This window comes from Tympanuchus pallidicinctus, unplaced genomic scaffold (genome assembly GCF_026119805.1).
Source record: "Tympanuchus pallidicinctus isolate F22 unplaced genomic scaffold, pur_lepc_1.0 scaffold17, whole genome shotgun sequence".
In the NCBI taxonomy this organism is placed as follows: Eukaryota; Metazoa; Chordata; class Aves; order Galliformes; family Phasianidae; genus Tympanuchus; species Tympanuchus pallidicinctus.
In genome coordinates this window covers 4,416,483-4,442,520 of record NW_026294690.1, presented here as the reverse complement: position 1 = coordinate 4,442,520, position 26,038 = coordinate 4,416,483, and the positions used below count along the sequence as shown (strand labels likewise).

At 38.5% G+C, this 26,038-nt stretch overlaps 1 protein-coding gene across 5 annotated transcripts in view; it reads right to left on the bottom strand.

Annotated features, from left to right (window-relative positions):
- The window catches only part of SYN2 (synapsin II), a 143,488-nt gene extending 118,452 nt beyond the window's left edge, over nt 1–25,036 (bottom strand). For 2 of the 5 annotated variants that reach the window (XR_008205739.1, XM_052679044.1), the window contains exon 1: nt 24,523–25,033. Coding sequence is in view for 4 of the 5 variants with exons in the window: in XM_052679044.1 (XP_052535004.1) it covers nt 24,523–24,887 (365 nt within the window). In the remaining variant the exon portion in view is untranslated. Of the gene's footprint in view, nt 1–23,926; nt 24,051–24,522 lie in introns of those variants that run through there. The other 3 variants (XM_052679040.1, XM_052679043.1, XM_052679041.1) reach the window with 3 other exon arrangements.
- Between the last annotated feature and the right edge of the window lie 1,002 nt (nt 25,037–26,038).

The following is a 26,038-nucleotide window of genomic DNA, read 5'->3' as shown; positions in this document are numbered from 1 at the left end:
AGTGTTCAGCTGAGCGCACCTGCTGCCCTGCAGTCCTGTTGCTGCTGGCAGTGTTACACACCACTATATCACATGCTATGTTGTTCAGCAGAGAAGAGAAACATTTAACAGTTTACCAGCTGGTTTAGGCAGAATGCTGCTGCACAGCAATAGCCTTAGGATGGAACAATGTGGTGCACCGCTTAGAAAGGCAGTTCTCCACATCCTTAGATTAATTCTCCAGCCATTTAGAAATGTCAATGCTTTTGTCAGAGGTATAATTTCCTTAAGTCAGCTTAAGGCTCTTACTCACCTGCTACAGACTCCTTTAAAATAACCCTGGACCAAGAAGCTAGGATACACCAACTCTTGGTATGCTTCTCTGCTATAAGCCTTAAAATATTTACTCTTTTTTGTGACACTCAGATTATTTCAGTTTGTAACTCAGGGAATCTACCTGATGGGGCTCAGTTAAAATGTGCTCCATTTCTGGCAACACAGACACCAAAATATTCCTTTCTCAGCTAATTGACTATTAAAGACAGGACTCCTTGATCTCCCTCACTCCCTTCACCCATACATAAAATTCCAACTGTCAAAAGCCATGAAGAAATGTTAGTGACATTCACCCCTTCCCAAACACCTTCTCCCACAGAGATTCCATGTCTCAGTTCTCCAGTCGTGGCAAACTGCTGAAAAAATCCAGCTGCTTATTCACTGACTTCTAAAGAAAGGACAGAGTACTGCAGCAGTGATCACCTCTCTGCCACCCAAAGGCTGACAAAATGAAGCCATGGTGCAGATCACAAAACGTGTATTAGAGTAAGCAAATAAATGCTGGAACACGTGCACTTTGCCAATGGAGTACACTTGCAGAAACACTGAATAGCTGTTTTAGAGGAAAGTCAATATAGATTGCATGTGCAAATAGTAAAAGAATTCTTCAAAACTGAATATCCTGAGTCAGTATTTGTGACATGAGTAATACAAATGTGTCAAGAACAATAAAGGTGACATTAAGAGGTCTGAAGAAAAGTATGTTTTATTTTAAAACACTCTAAGCAATCTTTTTTCTCCTATTTTGCATCAGAATTACTAAAATAGAGCAAGAAAAAAAAAAAGAAAAGCAAGAAGTATTTCAAGGAAGATTTCTGGTTCTGAAATGTCTCTGGCTGATGGAAGAAATGCTATTGCTAATCTCTTTCTGGAAAAAGATTAAAAAGATGAACATTTAAATTTTGACACAAAAAAACTGTGCAGAATGCATTAAAAAGCTTTGATAAACAAATCTGCAGTAGCTATATATATTATATATATTATATATATATATATATATATATATATATATAAAAATATAAAATACAACAAAAAAGAGTTCTTGATTATGGAAGAGTCCCATATCTATTACAGTGACTGTAAATACTTAGAAGTAGAAGAACACAACTGCTTACTTCAGGAAGCTAATGATTTGCAAAAAAAAATATATAAAATGGCAATTGACCTAAATTACAGACAGATCAGGAACCTCTCTTTTTTCCAAATGCATCAAAAAAGAAAAACTGATTCTTTATCAATCCAAATTGAATGGAAATGTCAGAATCAGTAAATTATTATTAAGTAACATCTCACTGCCACAAAAAGCATTAAGAGTTTAATCTCTTTTTTTCCTTAAAATAAACTTCTATAAAATTTACAGGAAGCCATAATAAAAGCAGCATTAACTTTTCAACTCAGAGCTCCAGTCAACCTTGCAAGAGTGTATTATAGTTTATACAGAACAGAAGCAGGAAGTTTTACTCCTTTCTATTGTTTGCAAATGAGTTCAACAGGTTTTTGTTCCTCCTACAGTTCTGCTTTATTGAAATTATTGGACTAAATAAGCAATCATTATTATCTCATAGGGAAAGTTAAAAGGTAAGCTTTGTTAATGGCAACTGTATGTCTAATAACACTGAGATGGAAATACAAGCAGATGCCAAGCAGCTGCACACACGGTGCTGATTTGACTAATTCATATTATGGCTTGTAAAAAAAATTGCTTACAGCCATTCTATTCAAATTCAAACCAGGAGGCAGCTCCACCGCTTGGGAAAGAAACTGTTCTTGTGATCAGCAGATAATGAAAAACACCACAGAACCCCAAAAGCCACCTCACCTACCAGCTGCAGACTTTCCTACAGCTCTGCCTTGACTGACAAATTTCACAGCTCCCTACCCAGAATTTTATACACAGGTAAACAGAAGTCAGAAAAGAACTTTCCCTTTCACTGTTATATCATTTGTGAATTAGAAATGTTTTTAGGCATTTGTTTTTGCTTTCTCCCCACTTGATTACTATCTTAGTGGCTATAGTCACTCATTTATTTGGGCATCAATCTTGTCACTGCAGGCACAGAGCTGCACGGTCACCAAAAGCTGGTGACAGCACAAGGAAAAAAGATGATGAAGCAGCATCTAACCAAGGCTACGTAGCACAAAAGCATGAACTATGTCACAAAGAGAGGAATGAGATTCTAATGTTCTCACTTGACTTTGGGAAGCTTTGAATCAGTTCTGACCGTGATATTACAAAGGTGTTACTGGATGTGTGGTACAAAAAAAGAAGAAACTTTGTAGTAAAATCAGCTAAATGGAGATAGTCCTAATGTTAAAAGGTCTGTTTTTATAGCTACAAGCAACAAAAATAAAGAGTGGGATTATATTACTGTCTCTTGTATATATACATGCAGGTTATTTCTGAAAATTACTTCAGCATGGAGAAGCTTGCTGTTAAAGATGCCCGTCAATTACTGCACATCTGTTTGCACACACCAGCACCTATATTGGTGTGCTTACCAAACTTGAGCTATACCAACATCAACGCATTTTTAGCTTCCCCTGCAAATTAAAACTTGCTATCAAGACATTTTTTATTTCTGATTTTCTAGTGATGAAAGAATATCTGAGGCAGCGTCCTGGCATACGGAAAAAGAATGTGCTCTTCCTAATCTTTTTCCCCCCTCATCTTGATTATTGCAGGCTGTGTAAATGGCTGCCTTCTCAATCAGTAGCTTGATTTTCTCTTTTTTTTTTTTTAATCCATTAATGCTGAACTCAGTGCACAAACAAAATATTACAGAAATCCTGAAACAGCACCTCAGAAATGATATTAGACTGAGAAATGACTTAACCAATCCCACTAAACATACCCAATTTATGAAGTGTCGTCATCCAACACTTCACATCTCCTGGGAGGACGGCATGGTGATACACATTGATAAGGATGTTTTAAAATAAGACTGCAAGTCCACAGCACCAAATCCTCAAGTACTTTTGAAAATCAGACTCCAATTAGGACACTACTCCAGTTGTTAGACACTAATGATGCTTTGCAATAATCATCATATGCACAAATACCCTAATTTAAAAGCAATTAGGCAAGCCACATCATTTGTAACAGAACATTCTGAATATATCTGAAAACTGGCTGTGCTTTGTAGTTTGTTTTTAACACTCCAACTCCAATTTTAGCACTAACAAAGAAATTATTAGCCTGATGTGCAAAAATCTGCTGCTGTATTTTTTCCAAAAATCAAGCATTCATTTTCTATCACTGAGGATGTAATTGGGAAAAAAATATCTATGTATATATATATATATATACACATAGATATATATACATATATATATGTTTTTTGGTTTTTGTTTTTTAAGAAAACTGAACAAGTATTCCATAAGAAATTTATTTAGGGAAAAAAAAGTATTTTCCAGCAAAAGTCTGAAGCTTGCCTGACTTTAACGGGTAAGTTCAAGAGACCTGTCACTTATAAACTGTATTTTACTTTAAATAGAAAATGGAGCTTTGCAGATGACGCACTGGGAACAGAACATAAACAATCCAAAATAACTGAAACAATTAGATCATCCTCAGCTCCAAAACTCTATGTCAAAACAACACCTTTTCCACTTAGCTAACACAGAATTTGATTTCTGTTCCATAACCCACACAAAACACATATTTTGTCTCCTAAAATTTATGTATTTAATATTCTTAACTTTCACTGGGTAAGCCAGCTATGTTTATCAAATCAAAACTGAGTACTCTGCCTACAGTAAGATTGATTAAGGTCCCTGTAAAGTTGTCAGAATATTCTGTACAAATTATTGGAGAAAAGGCAAGCCAAACAGCACTAATTACTAAAAGAGTGCAATGAATGCTCTCCTGAGAGTTAGAAAATAATGCACATTACTTGATACAAAATTTTTTTGATCTTGCACTTCAGCAGAATACACAGCATTCAGGAGACTGTCTTAAAAAGGATTCATAAAGACACAAAATAGCATCAGTATCTCAGAACTCCTCACTATCTCTATTGCTGACAATTGTTAGAACCTGAAAGTATCTGCAATATATATCCACCAGTAAGAGTTAAACATGTCATAGCATAAAGCACAATTTCTTCAGATATTAAGCTATGATTTGAGAAATTGGTAGTTTTTCAGCACTGACACATGACAGATGGGATCAGCTCTACTCATTAAGTTAATTTATCATCTGGCATGACATCCTGCTGGAAGAATTATGAAGGGTGTGTGTGTAACCCTGCTGAAGGGTATGCAGTCTTTGCAGTCCTAACATTTGCAAGTTTGTATTAAAAATGACAGTGATGACAAACTTCTCACAGGCACCTCTGACATCATCCAACCTAAATCAATTAACACACCTGCCAGTCTGCTGGGCTGTATTAAACCATATCACAACTTAAAGTTGCTCCGCCCCAAATCTTTAGTCAGCTTCACCTTATGTGACACCAGGAAGAAATCAGATGCAGAAACAGCTCTGTAAATACAACAGGCTTGACGAGGAGCCATTCCAAAATGGAATGAAGAATAGAATAGGATATTGCTTCTACTGACCCAACTGAAGACAACTGAGAAAATATTTTAACTGTCTAATTAAAGCTTATTGCACTCAATCATCACTGCAAGAGTTCTTAAGTACGTGTTTGGCTCAGAAACCCATTTAAAAGAATTAAGATTCCCAGTGAAAACAGCTCTGAGTAAATACTAAAGTTTTGATCTAATAAGGCTTAGAAACAGGTTACTTTAAATTTGCAGATAACACCACCTGAAGCACCTTAAATTGATCCTACTTAACATGTTCATAGCTGACATTTTTCATTACAAATGAAATTGATTTCCATTTTAATAAACTGTGTCAAAATGGAGATCTGCAGAATATTAATATCAAACAATTTTGTTTAAAAATGAAGTGCGATTCAAATATGTTGCTCCATTTACTTTCAAACTACATGCTTCTGTGCCAACTTAACCTCTTATCTACGAAATCAGATCCATGCAACAAGTTACTTAAGAAAGCCTGTAAGACTTAAGGCCATAGCCTGGAGCTGACCTACTGACTTAACATTCCAGAATCAGACTTGCTGAGGATCTCTGGGATTGTACACCACAGTTCTTCCAGAAATATAATCCAGCAATCCACAGCTGGATGCAGTGACCTCCCTATGTGACTCAAACACTGATTATTCTTTCCTAATACCTAGCACTGGTTCCTCTCTAGGTTTTAACTGCCTTGTTTTCGCGGATATCTACAGAAGATGAGGCACTTATAACCAAAGGAGCGGGCAGTTTTTTGTTTATTAGTTTTAATGTATAGTACATTCTTTAGCCAGTAGATTAAGTCCAGGCAAACCAAAGTCCCTGTATCAACGTGATATAACAGAGAAAATTTATAAAATCTTTTGACTCTCTGTGCCAGTGTATTTCCCTTATACAGTTAAGCAAGAACTCCCTTGCGTAGAGAGAAAAAACCTAAGTCAGGATGTCTGTGATGTTACTGCAATTAAAAAAAGAAGTTCACTCTCTGTTGTAGCAGTCTTTACAAAAATATATACAAATACAGCCATTTTCTTTGGCTACATAAAGAAATAACTAGTACTCAGAGCCACGGGATACCTACTGCAATCAAAAAACACATTAACCCTTAGCTTTCTGGCTCAGTTGTCTTAGAAATGACTATATTTTATGTATTCATATACTATACATTATGTTCACATAGATTTATACGTTGTATCAATGCTAATAAAGTATTCACATGGCACTGTAAGGAAAGATTACTAAATTATGGGTGTGTAAAATGGACTTTGTTGCCATGGAACAGCTTCTGCATGCTACTTTCTCCCTTTGCCTGCAGGCTTTCTGCAGTTTCTTATTTAGTTGGCTTTCTTCAAACTGGGTAACAATTCATTATTACTAGACAAGTCTAAGAAGATTCCAATGATACCTCACCACAAGAAGCTGAAAATCTTGGTTACCCTGAAGATTCATATACTTTAACATGGCAATAATTTGCTCATAGTTAACTTATACATACTGTCTGTATAATTTCAAAGATATCCTGAACTTCTGCATTACCCTCCTCTGATACAATGCACATTCCAGCAAGTTGGTGAGCTGGCTCATATCTCTATTTAAATTTAGGGAAGAATATTCCTTCTTTGAAGTTGGTAGATGAACACTGGGACTTTTTCAACTCCACAGATTTCCATAGAAATTAATAAAAAGTTTTCTTAATATGGTTGCAAACTTTCATTTTTATACAGTACACCAGAATTAGTAATCATTTTCATTTGTTAAAGCAGCTCCCAAAGGTACACTTTGGTATAAAACAAAGCTGTATCATGGGGATGCAGTGGTAGGATGCTTACTTAGCTAAGTAAGAAATGAGGCAATTTTTGTATTTTATTTCAGTTGTTTAATATGTAAGAACTGACTGGAGCCATAACAAAGTTAACTGAAGGACTCAGCTCCATGTTAAGGATTGACAACATGAAAATCTTTATAAATCTGATCAGAACAGCAAAGTGTGTTTTAGATAAACTTAGAAATAAGTAACATAAGTGCCTAACACTTGGCTGCTGCAATCTGAGTAATTGCCATATGCTGTGTGTGGAAAACACATGCAAATATATTATGTGCTGCCATCAAATTCTGAGATTTTTTTTTCACAGAAACATCAGTAAAGCCAGTTGTTGGTATTCACAGCATTACAAGGCATACAGCTAGGACTGCATGTAGACATTTTTGTTTGTGTTTCTGAGCTGCTTTTCTATGCTTAAGGAACACAACCAAGACAGAAATTGCTGGATACTGGAACACTTCATATCCTCTTCCCACTAACTGGTTGAGTTGCAGAGCAGCCAAATGCAAAAGCTTCCACCCTTGTTGTTTAAATGCTTTGGTAATGTGGGACCTGAGCTTCCACACAGCAGAGGTGGAAAGCCATCTTACAAGTTCCCTTGAGAACAACACATGGAAATTACATCTGCCCTAATTACATATTCTCCTTTTAAATGAATTAATAGATTATTATTGGGTTAGCTAGTATCAGCAAGATACTACTCCAAACAAAACCTAAGTCATAGAAAATAAGATATCAAATTTGTTCTTCCTATAATGGAAAATACCTGTTGTACTCAACTTCTCATTGCTGAAACTAAATCCCCAGCCCCCGGAAGAAATGCTGCTAAATAGTCCATTTAGCATTTACTAAAAGATATTTTGCAATCATGCAGTGTATAAATGAAACATTTATATTCCTACATCACGTCTAGATAGTATCCCTATCAATATACAAAATACATCAATAAATGTATCTTTAATGAAGTAAGAAACAAAAAAAAAACAATCACAAAAGAGACAGTTTTTAATCTGATCTTTAACTTGAGTTACAATGTCTTCATCATTTGTAAGAACAAACAGGACATTTTTCTACTCCAGGATTACTGCTTTGTTTTGATGTTGTAAGTATTCTTGTAAGTAAGATATAGGTATTTCTAATGTTTATTTGTAATATTCCCACCTATTCAAAGCATGCCGCAGACATGGCACATTGAGGCTGCCTGCATACTCAGATTCCACACGTACATTTAGCTTTCACTTTTTAAAAGAAAAACTGTAGTTGCATAAGCCTGCATATTCTATCATGTGGTTTTAGGAAAACAAAATGTATTAAATTATTAACACCCACCTGTTGTGCTATGTCCCTGCCATCTATATCTGCAATGTTTATCCTGTCAGAAGCTGAAATTTTCCACCAGCTGGAAAGTCAGAATATTCCTTTGCAAATTATTTCATATGTTAGATAGAAGTGCATGGTCTAATTTTAATCTCTTTACGTAGCTTAGATGAAGCCTTTAGGTAAAATGTAGAACTGAGCTCACAGATCTGTTCTCTTCCATTCCTTATCTTTCTATTTGCTTTACAAAAGAGAACACTTTTTTTTTTTTTTTTTTGCATTAAACAAACTCAATATTAGCAATTCTGCCTAAAAGAAATATTACATAGATAAGACAGGAGTCAGCCTATTATCTCCTCAAGCTCAGACAAAATCTGCAAGTCAGAAGACAGTATTTTGTATGAGCGGAACCAATTTAAATGTCATCTGTATACCCACGCTTGGGAAATCCATTTGTGCATAATGCACGATCACTGTTTGACAGTTAAGACTTTCCAAAAGCTCCTAGGTATCAAGATCTGCTTTGAGAAAAGCATTTATTAAATTCCTTTGTTGCCCCCTTTCATTAAAAAAAAGGAAAAAAACTAACCAAGCCCTGCAATATCCCCCTTGCTAGCACACACCTGTCGTAACACAGTAATCAGATCTCACAGATGCTGGGAACTCCTTTGCCAATCTCCAGGCTGAGACTCAGGGTGACCCTTTTCCAAGCTTGAACTCTGGCTGTGGATTAGCTTCTCATCTGCAAAATCTTTTGCTATGATATGGAACTTAACCATTTCAAGTACCTGCTCTATAAACAGACCAGGGAGTGAATTCCAGTAGAGATCTGCAATTGTGATCTTACTCCCTCTCGCCTCAACTTCTTACAAAACAATAATCCCCCATCATCTTTCGGAATTACACAAAATCTATCACCACGCATTCACTGCAGTAACAGTGTAAATACCTTGGTGGAACTGAACAACTTCCCCTCCAGCTCCCAGGTTAAACTCAAAGAAATAAAATATGTGATTAGTGCAGAAGTCCACATCATACATTTTTAGACATACTTTAACAATTATATCACTTTCATCACAGTCAGAATTGAAACAGAATACTAAGATTTCTCACCTCTCTAGACATTATTATGGGTAAAGGCATCAAAATTTAATTTTCTTCTATTAAACATGTAATACATGCCAGAGCCCTGTATCAACATAAAAAATAGAAAGTGATATATAGAGCGAATGAAGTGCCTGAGCAGATCCCTTTCAATTGTGTTAAACACAGTTTTAAATGTCCTGTTCTGATGTCCTGTTCTAAATATCCTGATCAGATCATTCTGACACAAGTTTGGTCCTATTTTAATCACTCTTCATTAATTGGACCAATTAAGTTAGGCAGAGACAGCACAGCTCAAAATATGAAGTGTTTCATTCCAATTACATGCTGGAGCCATACCCTCACATTAGTGATCTTTATAAATCCATGTATAAAATAAGAGAATGACTTTTTAAAGAGAATGTATTTTCCATATCATTTCTCTGAATTTCTTCTTTTACATACAGTTATTTCAAGGAAATACTGCACACATCGCCATTGCCATTTTTCACCTAGGAGAATTGGAAATACACCTTTCAACAAAATTAACCTTGAAAGTAGTTTAAGATATGTACAAAAAACACACGTATGTTTAAACAACATTTAAATGACACAAAGTACAAAATACAAATCTGGTAATCTATATTAAAATAATCTGCATTTCCTTCTCAAGATCATGACCAGTAGAAGAATTTATGCATCACTCAATCATTTAAGATTTAATATTCTTATCTTGCATATTTGTTAAAACATTTGAGTTCTCTGATTTTTAAATCAAAACTTCCTTGAAGTTCACTTTTAAGAGACATGTGAAAAACAGCATGACAAAAGTAGCTGTCAGTCATACTGTGTCAGTATCATAATACTTTGCTATAAAATCATCACACAGACTATCACATACAGGCTGACACACAACCCTGATTCCTCAGAGATGAACAATTCCGACTGTCTTACAGTAATGCTTAGAATTCTAAGTTTCATACAGTTTATAATTGCCTAAATTCCACCTATCTTACATCACACGGAATTCATCTTTGACAGTACTGAAGTCTGCTTTCCACGTCCTGTTTTGTCATTTTAATAGGACAGTAAGGGAAAACAGTAAAAAGTAACATAGATGGTGAAAAACAGATGTATCCACAGCAGGGAGAAAAAAAAAAAAAAAAGCTAAAAACTGCAGTATGGTGGTAGTGTTGTAGCAAAGCAAAGCGCAGCCCCTGCAGAAAAGAAAGAGGACTTACCAACATTGACATAATTGCCATAGCTGGAGATTCATTTTTGTTTTGTCCAAGGCTGTTATCAAGTGCAATCACTGACAGAGCACCTTACTTCCAATTATTGCTCACATTATTAAAATGACTCCTTGAATGTCACAGCCATTAATTAGAGAAAAACAGTGAGATAGCTGATCAGAGGCCAGGTTCTTCTCTTTTGTAGGGATACATAAAATTGTTTTACATTATGATGCCTCATAAATAGTCAGGCAATGTATTAAACTTCCTATGTCTTCTGGCAGAAGAATATATGGAAATACAGCAGTGAGAGCAACCTGCAGAGAGGATTCCATGTACCACTATGAGAATCATAAAGATGAGAACTGTGTTTAGTCCCCTGTGCTCATGCGCTGCCATGCGCTGCAAAACATGCTCAGCCAACTCATGGCTTTAGTATCAGCATAACAGCTATTAACCATTATCAGTCTAAAAACAAAACAAAACAAACAGTCAACAAATACCCCTAATCATTTTCTACTGTTGTTAGAAGAATCAATCTACAACAAAACATACTGAAGATCTAAAAGATCTGAGCACATCATATAACGTAAATCAGTGCTGCTTCATCTTAAACCTAACGAAAACCTAGGACTATGTTGTCAAGCAACATAAATTGCTAAGAGTCTAGTAAGAGTCTACATAAGTAGACTAAGAGTCTAGTCCCACACTTAGTAACCAGAGCAGAGTTTCCATTTACTTAGAGAACATGAGCATTAAATAACAGATAGCTAGGCAGATAAGTAAATACAGGAATTAATAAGAATAATACATGGCTGGTTTGGAATTTCCCATCTGTTTGGAATATCAAGGTTCCCAGATAGATTTCAATTCACAAAGCAATGTGAGCACTAAATCAGACCTGTTAAAATAAAATCACTTGAAAAAAAAGAACAGCATTCTACATAAAGGCAAATTACAGAGGTCAGGTTCTCACAAAATGTTTTGCATCACCAACATACAATGCTTTCTGAATTTGTTATCTTATTTCTTTTCTAACAACAAAGCAGTTTATGATAATTATTTTTGTTGTTTCACAAAAAGTACTTTCACAAACCTAGCCAACAGAAAGATCTGAAATAGTATGCTAGTGTCCTGGACATTATTACATACATTATCAATCAAAGGCTAACTTTAATTAGGAGTTCAAGCAATAAAGGACAGCAAGAACATCCTTTTGGTGCTGTGAGCAAAGCGCGCTGTCAAATACTGTTTTCTAAGAATGTAATTAATGTAATTGTATCCTGGCTAAAGCAGAAACAAGCCAGTTTAAATCCAGGAAACAAAAGTAGTTATTTTTTCTTTCTTGAACACAATCATTTCATAAAGTAACAGTTCGAAGTCGTTCCATAGCTACAGCTGTTATTTGGGAATGTATTACATTTCACTGCTTTGTCACCAGAAGAGCAGTCAGCAAATTTGTTATACCACCCCTTCCAGCAGTGCACACAATCACAGTAAGACATCAGCACACAATAAGCCCTTGGGATGACTTCTGTACCTACACAGAGTATCACTTTCACCTGCAATAGTTAATGCCATCAACTGTAAGGCAAATCTAGTTAAATTACTGGATTAAAGGAAATATTCAGACTTGGATGTTATAATCTGCTTCAAAGTTAATGTAATTCCTTACTTTCTTTGCAGACTTTTATTAGAAGAAAGCATTCAATTTTCAGTCTTGAAAAATATTTGGGGTATTTCTACTTTTCACACTGTCCTTGTTAATTTTGCCTACACGTTAAGTAATCTTTTCTTTCATACATTCTACTACTAAAAAAAAACAAACAAACAACAACTTGGAATTAAGGCCATCAGCAAAAGCAGACAATGTAAGATTTTATTCCAACAAACACACTTTTATTCCCTAATCAAACTGACTACAAGGCTGGTGACTCATGCATGTGCTATGTAGGTCAGTGCAAGAAGCTTGCTTATTTCAGATAACCTTTACTTTGGCTGTACAGAGCCTGAAGAGATTAAGAGTTGCTTACACAAACCAATACAGAGAGTTGGGGGAGATATGTACAGATTGAAGATAATGTTTTCAGAGTCTGAGCAACACTTTCTACACTACATAAGTTACAAAAGGAGAAAATTCTCAGTCAATGCCACATTAGTATCTCTCAGCAATGGTTAATATTTTAGAAACTTACTCAGTCAATTTAGCTATTGCCTTGAATGCTGTCTGTAAATGGTTTAAAAAGAAGTCTTTCTATTTACTGTAAATCCACCTCAGCACAAACATAACTGGGAGCTCTCACTTAAAAAATAATAAAACCTGACAATTATGATAAAAGATACCTTCAGAAGAAAAAACAATCTCACCCATTTTGGTCACTCAATCACTGTTATTCTTTAACCAAGATGCAGCAGGCCATTCTCAAAGTGCCTGACTATCACAAGGAAAACCACAAAGACTTGGGGCATCAACTGACTTCAAGAAAGGGCAGCTGACAGCAGAGATACAGGCCATTTTAGTGAATGGTGCTTTGATAAAATGATGTTCTGTTAGTAGGAGCTAATGGTCAAGCTTCCCACTCACTTGGGAGTAGACAGAGCAATAAATCATCTCCTTCTTGTCCCATCCTTTTGTAATTTAATTTTGTTTCTAGTAACAGTCCCACACAACATACCCTGTAAGTGCCCTGTATGCATACTTTAAAAAAAAAACTACAGAATCACAAAAATAATCTTAAAAAAAAAAAAAAAAAAGTAGATCTAGACTACAATGTATTCATACTGATTTTAAAATATAAACTAAAATAAACCTGATTGGCAAGTTCAGGCTCATGGCAAAGATGTAATGCATGCACTATGGTAACAGATCCTCTCTGAATGGATGAGAACGCATGCAGAAGACGTGTCCTCAGCGGCTTCTACACTGTGTTACAGAGTCAGTACATAATCTTTGTCATCCTATCTACATATGGACTGTAGTATAGTTTAATTCTAAAATAAAAATAAAACACTCCAGAAAAGAAAACCAAGAAAAAAATATATAGACACAATAAAATAGAGGTTACACTCATTTTTCCTCTTCATTTCATTTGGAGTGACGCAGCAGTGTAGAACCTCATACTGTGTAACTCATCTTCCAAAAAAAAAAACAAAAACACAAGCAATCCTGACCTTATTAAATCCTCTGCTTTCACCTGCTGAAGACTCCAACAGTAGTCCAGCACCTTCAGGTTTTAAAGAACAATAGGAAAGCACCTAACAGCTTTTCAAGACACAGTCAAATATTTTAGCATAACCATTTTACATAGTGTTTACTCTAGTGATTTCTTACTAAAATACAACAAATCTCTGCTGAAAGACACAAATAATTCACCCAGAAATAAGATAAATTCCTAGTGTTCAAAAGAAAAAAACAAAACCCACAGATGTCCCAGTGTTGACATGTAGGATTTATAATTTTATTTAAACATACTTCCCATATTTCTGACTACACGTTTTACTACAGAAGTGCTTTCTTTAAAACAATAGATGTACATCTCTTGTATATAGCAGATCCTGTGCTGTATGTGTACATCTTCCAACTGTCACAAAGGAACTATTAATCTGCTGTATGGAACCAGAGAACACGCGTGGGTGTAAGAAAAATGTCTGTAGGCTCTAACAGAAGGGAAGGCTACAGAGATTACTGCAGCATAACCACCCACATACATTTTATCAGAAAAGAGCAGCAGCTGAGTCATGGTGCTGACTTCTGCCCAGAAGAGGGATTTTCTCTAAGCTGAAATACATTTCAGTCACGACTAATTTTCATAAGACTGAATTTCCAGCATTTCAATGCCTACTTTAGGAATTAATAAAAACAAACCCTTACTCTCAATTGAATGGTGAGTGCTATCCTCCCTTTTCCCTTCCCATATCTCCTGTAAGAACGTTGCTGAAGTCCTTGGATGAAACATTCACAGAAGTATTATCATAAAAATTGGCTGGAAACTTCCAGATCCATTACTTGTATACAAATAATTATATTTATTTTAAATATGAGGCAAATGCATTGTATTTAAGTTGTTTAATACAGTGCAAATATGCATGGTATTATATTAATCACAATCTTTAGCCATGTTGGACGTTCTGAAGATACCCAAATGCTGAACCTTTTATGACATAATTGCTCACAATTCTGGCACCTAATTTAGGAATCCAGGAAATCTGCTCCAATTGTTTGCTACAACTGAAAGCTTTTAGCCTTCGCTGTCCATCTGCTGCCAGAAGGTCAATGCCACCTTTTCTGGAACATTTCTCTAATGACATCGAAAGTGGCTGAAGAGACTAGAAAGGCAAGTTTCAGAACTGCAGGAATCGTTATCAAAGGAAAGGGGCAGAATTACTTCTAAAGCAGTCAAATGAGCAAAGACTCAAAGACTCTCAAGATTTCAAAACAGTCAACATATGGATTGGTAGGCTGAGACCTCACTGCAAGTACTCAGTTGAACATGTTATGTTAGTCCTTATTAATTTAGTTCTAAGTTAATACTTATTAATTTAATTCTAAGTTCAAGAGGGATAAATACGTTTTGCTACTCATTACAGAACTATGTGAAAAGCAGTACAGAAATAATAGTAAACAGTAACTCAATGCAGAAACTGATTTTCTTCTGTCCGTTCTAAATTCCTCTCCCCACTTTATTACTATTTGTGAGCAAAAGTTACCAGCCTCCCTATTGCACATACTCTGTGGTATAAAAAACAGTCAGTGAACACACAAAGACAAATTAAATGTCTTACAGCACAGGGAGGTACACACATGCTGGCTTTAATCTATCTAGCCAGGCAACAACTGAGCACAACTCAGCATGTTTACGAGGGCCCATCTTAACTGTGGCATGTGCTCCAGCTTCTAATTTGCAACCCTGCTCATTCAGTATGGTTTCTCTTAGCATTAACTGTACTGAAACGAACATACACACACTTATCAGTACTACTATTCATTCTGTGTGCACATCCTGGGCAGCATGGGTCAATTGTACATGTAGTTCAGGTGAGGATTTAAGACCATATGATTCAATCCATGAACTTCCTTTCCTTAACAGGATATTTATTTAGAACAAAAGTTAAAAATTCTGGATTTTCAGGCAGCTCACTACATTTCACGTCCAAGAACATATGGAGTATCTTCAATTACTGTTATTATTGGAAAAACAGAATGTGCCTTCTTTAAAACAATAAATGTAGATTTAATGGGACAAACTTGTTTTCGCATATTTACCCTAGTTTGTAGCTAGAAATTTATGAGCAGCATGTCATACATTTTTCTTCTTTCGGATAAAAGGTGACAAATTAAAATCAGGAGTAAACTTCCCAGAATAACCAAGTGATCCCTGAGAAGTGGTTCGAAATTTCTCTTTTGAATAGTATCAACTAGTATAAAATTTGTTACTAACCTACAACTTCCCTGAAAATCCATTGGTAGCACATGCAAGTACTTAACTGCTCACATGAAAAAGCAAATTGCAAGAGCAAATAAACAAATGTTGAGACATTCCACAGCCAGTAAGTAGTTTACACCTTCCATTGTCATTTGTTAGGCTCCACAGTACTTTCATGCTAAATATTCCATTTTTGTTTCAACATAAAGGTCAAATGAGGACTTGTTAATAATAAAAAAAAAAGACAACTGAATGGAAAACACAGATTGAGTTTTCCTCTTCATCTTATCTACACAATTGCAATAACAATTCAAAAAAAAAAAAAAAACCAACAAATTCTGACATTAAAGAAAGATTGCAGCTTTTAAATAATTCTAGAAGTTTTCTGTCTTATTTCTTGACATAGTTTAGATAAATGACTGCACACAGTCCTCAGAATGCCCTCAGCAGTATTAATGGAGACAGCTGATAAAGAGAATTGTAGAAGACAGTAACTGCATTACTAACAGTTCAATTTGAGCGTGAACAGAAATAAAACTATTCCATTTGAAGAGAATAAAAGTATATAGGTTGGGCTGCATCCTGGCACTTAATTTCTTTTAAAGGATAGGGGTGATGAGTGTACTTTTATAACATTAACCACCTGATCAGAGCTGTTTGTAACCTTTTTTTTTCCTCTATTAGCATCCTTAAAGAACTGCTACTAGTTTCACATGCATGGATTTTTACCGAGTTTACAGACAAAACAAAATAATTCAACCTTACCATGAAGGACAATCGTGGTCAGGGCATTCAGGAAAGCATCCCTGCTTTACTGCAGAAAGAAAAATATGCATGTGTATATACGCACACACACACACCTTTATATGGGTCCAAAATAAAGCTGCTCTTTGTGGTACATAAAATGAAATCCAATTTACATGCTAACTGTTACAATACACGAGCCAAATGCAGACCCAGCAGAGATGTTGACTTTGACCAACCATGCATTAAATCAAGCTGCTTTTACTGATTAATATAATTTACTTTGATTTATATATTGCACATAATCCTATTTTTCACCATGAAAAATATCCTAGATTCCCAAAACTAAAAATATTCTCCTGTTGAGGAGCATGGCACATAGAGCTAAAGCATTTCCACACAGAGTCTAAGAACTTGTAATTTTGCTCCGGCAGAATCTCTTCTCATCTCAAGAAGTGGGTCCCATTCTGAGGATCAATAGTAGGGAGTTTGTTCCTCTGAAAACACTGCACCCGAACAGCCTTCAGTTACAGTTTCTGGCACCAGACTGGCTGATGGTGCCATGTGCCATTTTTCTTCTCTGTTTGGTAAGGGATGAAATAAGAGGTGATCACCCTTCATTAGACACCACGCACCCCATGGTGCTTTTTACAGAAACATGGAAAGTGCATTTACACTCCTTTCTGCACATGGCAAACCACATCTGATGCCCATGGAGGGAAGAAAAAGCTTGAACTCTCCCGCCCCTTTTGTTGAGAGTTCAGTAACTACAAAAAATGCTCCGAGTCCAAACATGGGTGCCCAGAGGTGAAAGCTGTTAAAAGACTATTCCTGCTCAGCAACTTCAGTGACATCCCATGCATCTTCTGCTCACTTCAGTAACTGGTACACAGAAAGAGGCATGAAAACAGCTGCTGCATGTAGGTAAGAAAAAAAGAAAAAGTTTAAAAAAGAAACCTGAAGTCCCATCTTCTTCAGCACAGCCTACTGGATCCATCCCTTAATTGAATCCCATCTCTGCTGATGTTTGCAATTCAGAAAGAAGCAGAGTAAGCAGGCATCCTCTGGTGGCCTTCATCAGCCCAGGCAGCTCACTTGCTCAGAGACAGCCACAATCACACTGAGAAAAGCAGATGTCCTATGCTATTGCCTGACACTGCCAAACCAGAAAACAGTCAGCTTTAGGTACAGCTTGAGGGCTGGTGCTGTTCTGCTCTAGACACTGTTCTGCCTGAAAAATCAGTCCCCTCTAGAGCAATATTCCAAAGAACATGCTGCAATTTCCACTGCTGCAAGGTAACCAAACAGTGACTGAAAGAGACAGAAGTAGCTCATTCGTAAAAGCAGCAGCTCATTGCTAAAAGCAACAAGTTAACAAATATAATACTATCTTTACAAGCCACATTCTAGTAACAGCAGAATTTGATGAAAAGGATCACAGGGCTGTCCACAGGAAAACCAGCAAGAGCTTCTATAGATTTAAGACTGTCTTCTGAATTACCATTTATATAAGTTTCGCTTGCAAATATACGAACAGATTTACATTGGTCACCAACTTTTTTTTTTTTTTTTAAATCAGTGTTTATCAGAGTTTGTGACTATTTCTGTTTCAGCCAGGTGGATACACACTTGTGGTGAAAGTAGTACTGGAAAATTGATAAACAAAACAATTTTCCCACTTTTTTGCAAGTCTCCAATTGCTCATAGTCTGCACTTATGTTGCCATGAATACTCACATACCCACATTCTCCTTCATCCAGTTGTTTAAAAGTGCACTGGCTCCCTTCTCAGAAGTCAGTTTGACTTAGCACAGACAGAGCTGCTTAATTAGCAGAAGCAGCAATGCAATCAAGCAAATATTTTACATCCTAGACCAAGCCATAATGTCCTCCCACCCATGGCACTTTTAAGGTCTTATCACTTTCTTACACTTTTTTTCCACTCTACATTGTAAATAGCCTCATCTTTGGGACAAATATCATTATTTCAGGCAATATTTACTTCACAGCTGATGGCTCTCCTCACCATTTCTTTACAGCTCTTCCACCTACTTGTAATTACTCTTTCATTTAGCAGCTTTCATCCAGTCTGGCCTAGAATTCTTCTTCAGAGATTCTGTACCCAAATACAACTTTCTGTACTTCTTGTTCCTTTCTTCAGGCACATTTTATTCACAAACAGTAAGGTCTTACCATATTGTTTTTAAATTCAAAGTGTATTTTATCTACAAATGTATAAAATATTAAAGAGATTTCCATAGTTTAGAGCAGTTGCTGGGGGCAAGCTGGATGAATACTGAAGGTAATAAAATTCTGTGATACTGCATACAAACCATCTCACTGTACTATTAAGAACTGGGTACTAAAAATGCAAATGCTGAAGTGTTATATCAAGAATATACTGCAAGAATGTTTATTTAGCATTGATCTTTGGGAGAAACATGGTTGTAATAAAAACAACTACAGCTTGCTGTGTCCTGTAGTTTTTACAGAACAGAGACTAACGCATCTGCTTAAAACAGAAACAGCTCAAAACACAGAAAGTCCTCTGGAGACATTTCACTTTTCAACTAACTAGACTGCAAGATTCACTCCTATTCCAACTATGGCGGAGGGGATGGCAGACAAAATCAAAAATGAACACATACAGAATGTGCAAGTTTCTAACGAACATCTCATGCACACTAAGTTGCCTGAAATTACATCACAGCACACAAGAAACTGTTTAAAGAGAGAAATACACAATCTGGAAGATAAAAGCTCTTTCCAGAAAGAGTTTTCTACTTCTATTTTTTATAAATATCTTGTCAAAAGGCAATCTCTATTGTATACTGTGTTTTGCTATTTATACTAAGGCATTCAAGCATTAGAGAACTGAAGGTGAACTAAAAAACCCTCTGGAATCTTCTCTTACATTATCATCAAATCCTAGCACACACATCATCTGGTGAAGAACTATATCAGCTGGCCATTTCAGAGTACAGACATGAAGTACTATTCGAATAAGACTGTTCCATGCTACAAATTCAGATTTGTAAACACGTTACTATGCCATTCACTTCAGTTGGTTCAGCTGCATGCCCTCCTTCTTAAATTCTTGCTCAACATTCACTTAAGATTAAAAAAAAAAAAAAAAAAAAAAAAAAAAAAAGAAGAAGGGGACAAAGAACAAATAACAAGGCATATAGTTCCATAGCTTCATCCCTTCAGTAAAAGCTATTTGGTTTTTCATACCTTACGAGTAGATAAGAATTCAAAACAAAAATTTCTGGAACAGCTCACATTGTTTCATCCGTCCTCTCAGACAGCAGAAAGACATGCTGCTTGTGCTCATGGCAACGTTACTTTTGGTCATTATAATGCTCTAATGCCACAGAAAGCACAGTAGTAACAACAGAGCAGCAAGGTCCTAGGCTGCAGCAACAGAATACTTGCTCAAATGCAACAGCTGTGCACACAGAAACTAAGAAAAGAACCTGCTTACTTTCAGAAGGCCTCAGGCACACAAGAATCTCCAATGAGATACTCTCACCTCCAGTGCCAACCCTTAAATGAGGGCTGGGAAGAGGTGGATCCTGGCTCCACCCCTTGCAGCCATTCAGGTGCATTGCATTGCAAACAACTGATTTCCACTGGGTTGCCCTGACTTCCCACCAGGCGTTCCATCTGGTGGATGGTTCAGGCCATGATTTAGCATTTCTGTTACAGTCATGTCTTCTTTAAGTATGTTGCTGTTTTGATTTTAAAAAATGCAGAGCTTTAGCATAGAGTTAACTGCAATGTGCGCTGAGATGTAGTACCAGTCTAACTACCTGCTTGCAAGGAGCTATCTAAGCACATGCTGGTTTCATGTAACAATCTGCTTGCCATCCCACTTTTAAGAGTATTAGGAACTTAGTCCAAAGGCCATAACCTTAACGAGTCTGCAGGGTTGCCAATTCTTTAAGATACAGATGAAATTCCTCACTAAGATCACTTTAAAACACTTTACAACTTTTAAAACTTGTACTATGCAAGTTGTTTGGCAGTTACCCTTACACATAACAACATCACAAGTATCTTTAACTGAAACTGTTTTCAGTTGCCTGGACAACTGCAAAATAAATAAATAAATAAATAAATAAAACTGAAGTAAATTTCTGTATCATAAATCAGTGTCTTTCTGCACTGAGACAATGCCAGAAAGACTAAAAACATCGTGATGAGCAATATTAGCCCATAGACAGCACAAGGATTTTGGAAATGATTTTCTGGACCTATCACAAGATGGGTAACTACTAAAGCAGCAGACGTCACAAGAAATGTGTAATCATTGGGATGGAGAGAAAAGTAGAGCAGAAATACACTGATACTTACAAGATTTGTGCTTTTCCCATCTGCTTCTTTCATCACTATGGCCAATGAGTCAATCTTTGAAGCACGAGACCAGCCAAGCAATGGTTACTTTTCAGCATGTAAACAACTCTCCAAATATACATAAGCTTTCAATAAAGACAAGGATTTACATACGCAGCATTTTGGCACCTTGCCACTGATGTACACCCTCTAATCAATTGCTCACACAGAACTGAATATTCAGCACATTTTGCATGCAGAACAAAATGGTTATTTCCTGAAGAAACTGAATATACTGTAAAATAAACATGTCTAGCTGATAATTTTACAGCAGAACAGCTGGAAAAGGAGAATTAAAAGAAAAGGTGAAGCGAAATATCTAGCTTTTATTTCAGCTCTGTCACTAGGCTCTTGAATGACCTTGAGCAAATGATTTTACTTCTTAGCTTCTTCCATTTGTAAAAATAGCAACACAGATACTTAAACCTGCAAAATAATCAGGCTGAAGTCTATTATATAAAGTCTAAAGGTAAAAAGTGGTTCTTTGAAGCTTTCCCCTCCCTAACAGATCCATAAAGTGCCTGGAATCATACGTTTTTCCACCAAAATGATTTCTACCTTTTAAATACATTGCAAGGTTCTCAACTAGATGTGGTAACTTGGGAAAAGGATCTAGATATCAGTGAAGGTATTACAAATACCTGTTTAGTATGCAGCTGCAGATGAAAAGAACATGATGCTGAAATGCATAAAGAATGGGCCAGAAAATAAGAGGAGCTTTTCCACTGCTTTTATATAAATGAACAGCACTGCTTCATCTGAAGGAGTGTTGGAATTACAAGTCATCCCTTCTTTATAGTGATAGCCTAGAATGAGAGAAAGCTTCAAAGATAATTGACAAAAATGACTGTTGTTTTCTTCCACCTTTGCACCAAAAGATCATTTGTTGTAGAAGGAGACCAGGAGAACCAGAAGCACTGAATATAGCTTGTCTTGGGTTTGCCTATGGAAGCTGACTGAAAGCCTTATCCTTGTTTCATTCCTTTACTTGTCTTGGAGGAAGGAGTAACAGTATTAACTGATACAAAGCCTTTGACATCAGCTTGTCTTATTGGAAGTCCTTGAAGGTCCCTCTCATTTACATAGCTGCAAGTTTCGGAAGAGCATGTAGGAGAATAATTTTTCACAGTTCTAACATGGAGTTGATTGAGTGTTAGTAGAGTAAGGAGCATGGTTTGACAAGGTGACTATACTTGCTTTCGTTCCTTAAAGATTTATTTCTTTCCCTAAAGACAAGATAGCATGGCAAAATAAGCAAATGAGCACAGGTAAGTTAATTTCCTTATGCCATAAAAGAAACAGTAAAAGAATAATTTCAAAGCCTGTGAAAGGAAAAGCTTTTTACAACAAGAAAATGATAGAAAGCACTGAGATCAAGATTAAGAATGCTAACAACTGGACATTCATTTATTTGTAAAATAACCCATATGAATCCAGTAGCAACAACAACACTGGAAGGGTTAGTACATCTCAGACTTCAAGCATGAATTAATTTCTAATAGAAATTAAACATAACAGAAACACAGTGTACTTTTGGTGCTAAAATTAAGGAGCAATATGTCTAGCTCACAAAAGAAGGTGCATAATACATACTCCAGAGCTTGCTAGAAAGAGGATACTGAATTAGTAGGATTGCATTATGATTCAGGTGGAAATTCTTTGATTTCTATTGAGTCTGCAACCCAAAGGCAACAGACACACTTTCAATTTAAGGAAAACACAATGCAGCTCAAAATTCCCAGCACGTAATCTTAATCTCAGGATTAAATAAATCAGCTGAAATCATTTCTCAGGAATCTATATTTAGCATAAGAGATTTACTTGGTATTGAGGTTTTTGTTGTTATTGACAGTATTTTTTCCATGTATCACATGACAGCAGCTCTACATTCCTCATCTCACTAAATCTTACGTCAGTGCATCATACCAGGCAGGGAGCTGGAGGAAGAGCCAGGAGATCATTGTCATTTATCTATTGCCACTTCCAGCTTCAATATAATTATCACTTATAGTGCAGTCCAAGCCTGCTCATAAGCATGATACAGTCAAATCCTGTTGCAATACCTTCCAACATGGGTGTCCAAAATTCCAAAGATACAGAACAAACTTTTCTGCATATGTTATCAGAATACACACATTTGTATTTCAATGCTTACCTTAAAATCCCCAATTTCAACCTGGTTTGCTTTTCAGAGGGAAAACAGACAGTACCAGCACAGTACCAATAAACTGTTCTTGATACAACTACTATGTATCCATATCACATACCATCGGAAGGAAAAAAACACAGAAAAAGCAGGCAAGTATGACCTTGTGTACACTTGAGAATGTATCTGGCCACCTACCTGAACTGCAGTTGGTGGCATTCACAAAATAGACCTTTACGAGCTTCAATTTTGCTGAAATACTGTGTTCACATTGAATGCATTCATCAAGTATGCAAAACATTCCATGGTTATAATACACAGGTTGGCTTCAGTACCAGAAACAAACTTCATGAACACGGGTAGTTATTCAATTTACCAAGCAGAAATACATGCACTGTAGAATATCAAATAAACAGATGTATCTGCAAGGCTGTGAGCAGTGTCCATGGATGCGTCTCTGTGACGTAGGCACAGAGGCTCTCTGTAGTCTGGCAGATACAACAACCTTGCCGGGTTTGTTGTTTGCTTTTAAAGGGAAACATAACAGGTAACATTATCTTAATGAACGTAGTACCTTTGCTATGGATAATTCCACTCTATCATGCGTAAATTTCTGTATTGAATATTATATTAAAGTACCATTTCAAAGCAAACGATCTCAAATCAGAACTGCCCACGTACGTCTAGGCAGCGGGGATACAAATTCGAGAAGCTGACAGTAAAATCACAGACCCACAATCCATTACCAAATGATGTCAGTGCTGTAACAACATACTTGTTTTACTCCGTATTATTTTTAGGCACAATTTAGATATTATACACCGCAATTGGTGACACTGCGTGAAGGGATTCACAGCTTGACACGTAAACACACGGCAGGGAAGGATGATAAAGATGAATAAACGTACATCTTTCTGTAAACGACAACATTCAGCACAGTCATACACAGCAAACGGCTCTGAAGAAGCGGTGACCTCTCCCACGGGCAACAGAAGGAACGAGTTGCAGTACAAGTTTAGCTTTGGTAAATCACACGGGGAAGCAAAGCAAAGCCCAGCTGTTAATTACCCTAATGACCACACGCACGCACAGAGCTAAGGCACAGCTGCGGGCTCGCCGCCGATCTGCCGAAGGACCTTCGCCCCAGCACGCATCTCAGCAGCGGTGAGCCGAGCACGAAAACAAGCTCACCGATGTGAATCAGCGCACGTAGCGCCACGGCATCCAAAACAATCTCGCGCCCCCCGCGCTCGCACGCGGTGTTTATTTCACTGAATACATGACACGCCGTTTCGGTGCGGCAGACAAGCTTTATTGAGCGTGCCGACGGACGCGGCTCCGGTCCCTGCCGGCTCCGGGGCTCCGGTCCGGGCTCTGTCTTCCAGCCCGGCTGCGGGCAGCCCCTCTCGCCCCGCACCGCCCCCAGGGATCCCGCGGCAGGGGAAGGGGAGCGGGGCCGCGAGGGACGGGCAAGGGAAGGGAGCGCGAGGCCGGGGGCACCTACCAGTCCGTGTGCGGCTCGTCGACGACCAGCAGCAGCTTGAACTTTCTGCCGGCGGCCGACGAGGCGGAGGTGGGGTCCACCAACCCGGCCGAGGCCGCCGTCTGCTTCACGGCGTTGGACAGGGAGCTGAAGAAGCTGCTGCCCGCCGACTGCTGCGGCGGCGGCGGCTGCTGCTGGGGGGGCGCCGACTGCGGCGGCTGCCGGCGCTCCGCGGCCGGGGAGCCCGAGGCGGGCGCCGAGGAGGCCGAGGGCGGCGGCGGCGGCGGCTGCTGCGGGTCCGGCCGCTGCAGGTCCGTCATGTAGCCATTGGGCAGGTTGGCGATGAAGCTGCTGTCCGAGAGCCTGCGCCGCAGAAAGTTCATCATCTGGCCGGGCGGGAGAAAGGCGAGGCTCTGGAGGGCGGCTGGACGAGGGCTCGGAGCCGGGCGGGAGGGCGGCGGGCGCCGCGGCGGGCTCTGCGATCCGCAGCCGGGCTCGGTCGCCGCCTCACTGCCGACCGGGGTGGGGAGGCGCTGCCTTCACGACAGCCGCTGCGGCTCGCGCGCCTCCGCCGCTCCCGCCCGCCCGCCTCCAGGGGGCAGCAGCGCGCGCGCGCGGCGGCGCGGAGCTGAGGGGAGGCCGCGGGGCGAAGGGCGGCGGGACGCGGTGGAGCGGTGGGCTTGCCGCGCCTTCTGCCGGGCTGGATCCGCCTTGGCGCGGAGCGCGGCAGCGGCTGTAGCTAAGCTAAAACCCCGCCGTGAAGCATCTTTCGGGCTACGCGAGCTGCCGGGCTCGGTCCGTCACCCGGTGCAACAGTCAAGGCGCGAAGCTGTGCGGCGCTTGGCGTCAAGCGCGTGTGCGAATGAGGTTTTATTTATAAGCAAACAGCACGGGGCACAGCATCGGCAGCAGCAGCGCGCTCCAAGCCGAGCTGTTTGCAGTTGCGCTCAGCACGCAGCGATGGGCTGCGCGTGCCGTGAGGAGGAGCGGAGCGCGGCGGGAACGGCAGCGGCTGGGAGCGGGAGCTCAGAGTATAAACACTGTGAGAAACAGTGCGTGTGCATCATTTCCACTGGTGATACGTGTTCACAGATGGTAAAAGCATAGGGCTGAGTGGCTGTTTGTTCCTCCCCACTTTAAATGCTGCAGCAGCAGTCTCTCCTACCAAAAGGCTGTAGACCAAATGAAAGAAAAACTCAAGAGTTTGTATGGAGTACCGACTGCTTTGCTGCCAGCTGAAGAAACAATCAGTTTGATTCCCTCAAAAATGATGCATATTTTTGAAATTGCTGTTCTAGATAGAAGAGTGACTGTAGAAAAACAGCCCCCTTTGGCCAGACTGCTTCCTGTGCACCACCAGAAGTGCTGGTTTCACTGACAACAAGCAGCCAGTCTTGCAAAGCGAAATTAAGCACGGCAGGATTAACTACAGTCCATTCCACTCTGCACATTAACAAAAGTGTTAAGCAGGACTCTTTTGCAGGCCAAAAACCTACCTTCGGTGTCAGCTGTACTCTTTTGTATGAAGGCAATGTAT